Source organism: Geotrypetes seraphini, chromosome 5 (assembly GCF_902459505.1).
Source record: "Geotrypetes seraphini chromosome 5, aGeoSer1.1, whole genome shotgun sequence".
NCBI classification, from domain to species: domain Eukaryota; kingdom Metazoa; phylum Chordata; class Amphibia; order Gymnophiona; family Dermophiidae; genus Geotrypetes; species Geotrypetes seraphini.
This window is the reverse complement of record NC_047088.1, coordinates 28,360,514-28,367,763: the sequence shown is the minus strand read 5'-3', so window position 1 is coordinate 28,367,763 and position 7,250 is coordinate 28,360,514. Positions and strand designations below refer to the sequence as shown.

Below are 7,250 nucleotides of genomic sequence, written 5' to 3'. Positions count from 1 at the left end.
CCTGCTTTGGCTCCAGCAATGGGCAGGTGATTTGACCTCTAAAGCAACACTGAGCAGGCTCCCTTTTAGAGGGCATATGCTGTTTGGCAAGGGCCTATATGATCTTATGGCCAGTATACAAGATTACTGGCCCGAATCTTTACCAGCCAGCAGACCCTGGCAATATTCCACCTCTAGCCTGACAGATTTTCTGGGATCCGGAAGAAGCGAGGGTCAGGTTCCCATACCACACAGTACTAGCCACAGTAATACCAGCCCTCACGACACTTCTCTGAAGATTGGAGGTCGGCTTTTGGAATTTCTGGAGGCATGGGGGAATGTATAATGTTTAACTCTTGGGGTCCAGGACATATCAGAGAGGGGTTACAAGATAGTTTGTGCACTCTTTCTCCGACTAGTTTGTGGATTTTCTGGCAGGCTGGCCAGAGAAAGCAAAAAGGATCCAAGCAACGCTGCAAAGGTTGTTAGATATCCAAGCCATAGAACCAGTTCCTCCAGATGATTCATGCTCCAGCAGATAGTTGAGAGTACCTTAATTTTGGATGGAAACCATTTGTTCAGTCATTGCAGAGATGCATCCAGGAGAGTTTCTGGCCACCTTAGATTTGACAGAAGATTACCTTTACTTACCCACCATATTCCAGGAACACAAGAAATATCACTCTCAATTCTCAGCACTTTCTTTTGAGCTAGCAACAGCACCCTGCATGTTCACCAAGCAGGTTGGCAGGTGCGCTGTATTCAGAAAGGGAGCAAGACAAGCAAGCAATATGATGATGATGATAAAGTCCTTTTACTAAGCTACATTAGGCCATTGATTAGCATGGCAGAACTGTTGAATACATCCACGTTAGGGGGATTTTGCAGTAATATGTGCATTAGAACATGTCGATTCACACACTAATGCATAACACATACCTGGGCGGAGTTGTGCAGAGAAAGAGGCATGGTGTAAAAAGTGTGTGAGCGCAGCAGGTTTTAACGCAATGAAAAAGGTATAGGTAATATATTTTTGGCTGTGCTACGCATCTGGAAATTACTGTACAGTAGTGACATCCAATGAGCTCCACCTTCATACATGATCTTCAGCCAAGAAAAGGCAAGCAAGATACCCACCAAAGTAGTTGTCCCATTATGGCTTGGTATAACCATGCTGGGCCACTGGCCCTTCTCATTTCTGGAAGAAATGCTGAGGTGCAGGGGCAAGCCCCAGCACCTGCTCAGGGCCAGGCAGAGGCAGCACTGCCCTAAGGACGACATGAATGTTCCTCCCTCCTGTAACGTGTTGGATGTAGGATGCTGCAAGGGCAGCGGGAAGATCAGGTGGTTACTATGTACTGACTGAGCACAGCAGTGATGACAGAGTTGTATGCGGATCTGAGGAAAGAACTGGATCCCATCACAGACAGGCCCCACTCTATACCTGGCCTTGCAGAGCTGCTGCGCATCTTGCATTTTTCCCCCCTGCAGGAACAAAGCTCTTTATTGCTCCTATTTAGCAGTGAAAAGCTTTGTTCCCTCACCCACAGTAAAGAGCCAACAGCTAAGTCCTTGAATGTGTTTTCTGTTTGACTTTGCCTTTTTTCTTAAACCTGTGCTGTTACATGAGGGAGTTTTTTTGCTAGTAAAAGTATTGAAGGCAGTTTATTTTGTACCTGTTGGTTCACACTGCTACGTTAATCTGAGGCTTTTTCTTCCTCTTATTTTGGATGCATGCTGGGTTTTGAAAAGGGGAGTCACTCAGTGTCACGGGCTCAAAACATTATTACAGGATTTATATGAAAATATTTCAACTAGCAAACTACAAAACTCTAGCACTCACTTCCCACAAAGATTCATACCACTTTTAACTACAGTACTCCCCTGCTATTTGCAGGGGTTCCATTTCAGGAACCCCCGCAAATACAGTTTTTAATGGGGAAGATAGGAGAGAGCAGCTGGAGCGCCAGTGAATAAAGGCACTTGCAGTATACTCCGACCGCCTCTTGCACTAAAGTCGGGCCTCACCAATCAGGAGCTGCAGATATTCTAGGCTCGAGTGCAAGGCACATGCTGGTGTATGGTGATGTAATCTGACTGCTAGCTACTGTGGCTCGGAGATGAATGATTTTGTGTATCAGCAACAAGAGCTTGGATTTCACCCTTTCAATTGGGAGCCAGTGTAACTTTCAGTTACAACTTGGAAGAGACCTTTAAGTACCTCCATGGCATAAACACACAGGAGGTGGTTCTCTTTCAACTCATTTTACCTTTCTCCTAAAAAGTAATCTAAGGCAGGGCTGTAGCCAGACGCTCAGTTTGTGGTGGGCCCTAATCAAGTGTGGGAGGGCATAAGAACTCTGACCCTTGCCCAACTTCCCTTTCCCCCCAAAAAAAGGCATTCCAGGATCTCTCAACCCCTCTGTACCTTTTAGATCTTTCAGTTCTTTGCCAACAGTGAACAACTCAATTCTAGCCGCTGAAGCCTGCCTTATCCTTTCCTCTAAAGCAAATTCCTGTTTCCACCAAGGCAGAACCAGATCAGATGGGAAGGCTCAGGCAAAATATTTAAAAACAAAAAGTATAGGCAGTCTCCATGTTAAGAACAAGTTCTATTTTTTAAACTGTTCTGAAGTTGAATTTGTATGTAACTCAGATCATGTGTGTATTTGTTCTTCTGTACAGTACAGAGTCTGTAAAAAAAACATTAAAGAAACAGTCCTCAAAATACTGAAGTTTAAATAGAATGAAAAGATAAGTTTACACTTTTGTTCTTCACCATACTGCATCCAACATTTTGCCCTCATCTCTTCCCCATGCACCTCTACTTCACTCCTCTCCCTCCCTATGTCCAACAATTCATTTCCCCATGTGCCCCATTTTTCTTTCCCTCTCACTCAAACACCCATACCCAACAATTCTTCCTTTCTATTCCCTCCCTTCCATCCTGTCCCAAGTTCATGCCTCCCTCTCGCGGGTGTTTGCCTTTTCTGACCTCCCATGTCAGAGGGAAGACTTCCTGGATAACCGCAGACAGCATGTAAGAACTGCTACCCCTGGCTTTATCAAGAAAAACAAGTACAGCTGGGAGCTGGCCAGAAAATAAACGCTCACGGGAGGGAGGCATGGGACAGAATGGAGGGAGATGGGCATGTTGGGACACAGAAGGGAGACCCAGATCCCCATATGTAACTATGAGGCCAACAAAAGGCAGACGTTCATTAACCGAGGACTGCCTGTATATGTAAAACAGCTTGTAGTTGGCATTTTTTGACTATTTCTAGCCCTAACAGTGGGCCCCTTTTATAAAGCCACAGAAGCAATGCTGCCACAGTAAATACACCAAAGCCCATTCAATTCCAATGGGCTTTGGTGCATTTGTTGCAATAGTATCTGGGCAAATCATTTAATCCCCCCATTGCTCCAGGTACACTAGATGGGGGAAAATGCTTGAGTATTTGAATAAATTAATGTAAACCATTCTGAGCTCCCCTGGGAGAACAGTATAGAAAATTGAATAAATAAAGTATCGCTACCGCAGCTCTGAAAAAGGGGCCCTACATAGGTAAGCACTACCAGCTACCACAGAAAAGTCAGAGTAGAAAGCAAGCCAGTCTATAACACACACAAAAAAGGGAGCATGTTATATGTTATTTTTTTATTGTAAAGAGATCAAAAGAGACTTAAAAGTTTTCATTTATATTTTTATTTTTTTTTTAAAAATGTACAGAAAAGTAGTTGGCTAGACAAGTGCTGGTTCTCATGTCATGTAAATACATATATTCACAGTTTTCATTCACACTTTAATTTGTAAATAGAAAAAAAAATAAATACAGAAGTTGGAAAACATGCAAGTGGATGTTTAAAATTAGAACAGAACAGGGACAAAGGAAAAAAAGGACCTTAGATCCTGGACCACCAAATGTAGTCGCTTCTTATAGAGTAGCTTCCTCTGTTTAAGAACTTGCATGCAATTACTTGCTGAAAAAACCAAGCAGGAAATGGTTTATTGGAGATCACCGATGCAAGTTAACTAAGACACGGGGCAGGCAAGTCTCGAATTGGGCAACTGGGAGGAGCCTACTTTTCTGACCGTTCCCTCGCTTCGTATCTTTAGTTTCAAGTTTATTAGGTTTTTATATACCGCCTATCAAGATTTTATAATCAGGTACTCAAGCATGTTCCTTATCTGTCCCGGTGGGCTCACAGTCTATCTAATGTACCTGGGCTATGGAGGACTGAGTGACTTGCCCAGGGTCACAAAGAGCAGCACAGGGTTTGAACCCATAACCCCCATGTGCTGAGGCTATAGCTCCAACCCCTATACCACACACTACTCCACTACACGTACAGTTACTGCCTCAACCCTTTGGAATTCATGAGCCCCTGGATTACGTGATGAAAATTCTCTAGAAAAGTTTAAAGGAAAACTTAAAACATTCCTCTTCAAAGATACATTTAATCTTTAATACCCCTTCCGCTTAATCGTTACGAGTCCTTCTTGCTCTGGTTTTCAGATGCAATTCCCCCCCCCCCTTTTTGTATTTCCCCTTCATGGCTTGCTTTACTATTTTAAGATGGATTTCCTACCTCCAACCCTATTGTTCCAGTTAGTCCTGTTGGTCTCATGTTCGTCACCCTGTTTAATGATTTTATTATGTAAAACCGCTTAGAAGTATGATAGATGGTATATCAAATTTTTATTAAACTTGAAACTAGCATTAACAGCAAAAATACACATCTGCAATTTAGGCATGAGCACTTACCCCATCCACAGAGCTGGTGTAGGTGTTCATGCCTAAATGCTGGAGATATGCACATATCTTAAAGTATTCTGAAAGTTACATATGTGCATCTATCTGTAAAATACACACTATGCAAGATACACGGGGATTTATACAATTGGCACATACATGTGTGGTATGTCATTATTCTAACATACTTGCATTAATTGGCTTGCAACTTCCAAGTTTGTGCTTTACAGAAATGCCCTGCATGTGCCTCAGTTACTGCCTTTTACATATCGAGATCCTTCCATCTACCCCCTCCCCCCCCCCACCCCTGACAGCAGAAATGGACCGAGCAGTCCTGCACATCTGGGAGGAGTGACCAGGGCCCATCAGTGGCGAATATGCTGGTAAGAGCCAATACTATCAGCCATCCAATCTGATAAGAGGGAGCTTCCCTATAAGGGACATAGCAACAGAAGTGTCTATGAAGAAGATGGGAGGATTTGCCTAGCCTTTTGATGGGTTAATTTTAATTTTAGTAGAATTAAGATCATTTTCCCAACATCTGAACCTTCCATCACTGTACAAATGCACTATGAAATCAGAGTGGCAAATCTCAACATCAGATTTAATATTAGAGAGGCAGGTCTACTTGGTTTACTGAAAATCAGCAAAGCAAGTATAGTGTCCCAGGTTTCCAAAAAGGGGAAGATACAGTTCCATGAAAAAGCATTTTCTATTGAAATTATAGTACCCTATAACTATAGTCTGCTGCTTAGCAGGGTACTGGAGACAGGACAAGGGTTTACTTAGTAACTGCCAAGTCCCAAAAAACAACAAAATACAAGTTCCCCCCCGTATGTGGCACAAAGTGCTATATATGGTCTTAGATCTTATATAAAATATTGACAGGTACAGAGAAAATAAACGGGATTGATGATAGCTCAATACATCATTCACTGGCTTTGAAGTATATCTCGGGCCTTTGATTGTGAGCACTTGAGACCCCTGTTTTTCTCTTAAATACCTATATAAGGTAGTGAGTACTGACTTGTGTGACAGCGTTTGTTTGTAAGGTGATAGTGTTATTCACAATACGAATTAAGAGGGAGTTTAATTTTTCAGCCATCTAAATAATTAGTATATCATTCCAAAACACCAGAGAAATAAAAAACTACAGTAATAAATATTTTAAAAAAAGACACAAGGTTTTGAGGCAATGAAGTTTTTGAGCCTTGAGTGGTGGCGCTGAAGTCCTCGGGAAGGTTTTTGAACATATTTGAAAGACCTATTATTAGCAGTGTTTTGGAATGAAATACTAATGGTTCTTACATCAGCACCACCTGGGGAAGATGACTTTTCCTGAGCTAAAGTGTCTCTTTAAATAACCTTGACCAGAAAGTAATCGAGAATTATCGTAAGAATTGTGTGCAAGTGTGATCTGTATCTGCCTTGAACCAATCAATTAATATTTGCTTGCAGTAATTTAGGTTGTTCTATTTATTAACGCTCATTATTTAGTAAAGCCCGACACTAGATAGCTAAAATCTGAAAAGGAATCAATGAGAAAACCTTAGAGCAGGGCTTTGATCTCAGGAGAGATTTGGCAAGGGCACAAGAGGGGAGTAAACCCCCTTTGAAAACACAAACTTCAGCTTGGATCAGGGACCTGGAAAATCTCCAGCTTATTGAAGGAAATCAAAATTAGCCCAAGGGCTGTGTAGACCTGTCTATTGCTAAGAAAAAGCCAGGTGAGAAATTTCATGTGCTTTTTCTCAGTGCCCAACAACCCTATCAGTATTACTGGCCTTGTAGCAGAAATATAAAACCACCACCACCTTTGTTATATCAGATGCAAAACTTCTTTCCAAGGCCCTTATCACATGAAAGGGTTTGTTTTTATTTCCTCTCCACTTGTTTATATCATACAAAAATAGCAGCCCCCTTCCCCAAAGCCCCTTCTTCTACAAGTTGCCGTCCTCTCCCTTCAGAGGGTGCAGCAGGCGAGGAGAGATTAAAAGAAGCTAAAGAAAGAAAGAAAACAATTATTAAAAAGGAGACAGATACTGAAAAACAGAGGAAAAAGAATAAAGTGAAAACTGGTGAAAGCTGAGAGACAGAGTAAGTGCATTTACCTGCTGCCCTTGGAAAGAAAACCACACAAGTGAAAACCTTTTTAAAACAGTTTTTAATAGCTTTTATAATGGTCAGACCAGCACAAGAATATTCTTTAACGTGGCAAGTGGAAGGCGGCTTATTTCAGCTGAGCAGATAACGGTTGATAATATAACAGCACCGTCTCCAAAACCATTCTGCAAAGTTAACTGCTACATTCTTCTAATGTTTTCCCCTGTTACGTCCTTCATTTAAAAATAATTCCTGAGAAACTCAAACAGTAGCTTTAATACTTGAATACTTTCCTTTACATTTCTTTCATGAAGCAGTGCCTCAATTTCATTTATAGGTTACTGTGAGGACCGGATAATCCCGAGGCCCAAGTGTGGCCCTCTTACACTAAGGGCCTCTTCTATTAAACAGCAC

General features: G+C 41.8%; 1 protein-coding gene across 1 annotated transcript in view; it reads right to left on the bottom strand.

Annotated features, from left to right (window-relative positions):
• Positions 1 to 3,679: 3,679 nt before the first annotated feature.
• SEPTIN6 (septin 6) overlaps positions 3,680 to 7,250 on the bottom strand; it is a 97,595-nt gene continuing 94,024 nt past the window's right edge. The window contains exon 10 of the mRNA XM_033945102.1: positions 3,680 to 6,733. Within this exon, the coding sequence (XP_033800993.1) occupies positions 6,724 to 6,733 (10 nt within the window). The 3' untranslated portion in view covers positions 3,680 to 6,723. The remainder of the gene's footprint in view (positions 6,734 to 7,250) is intronic.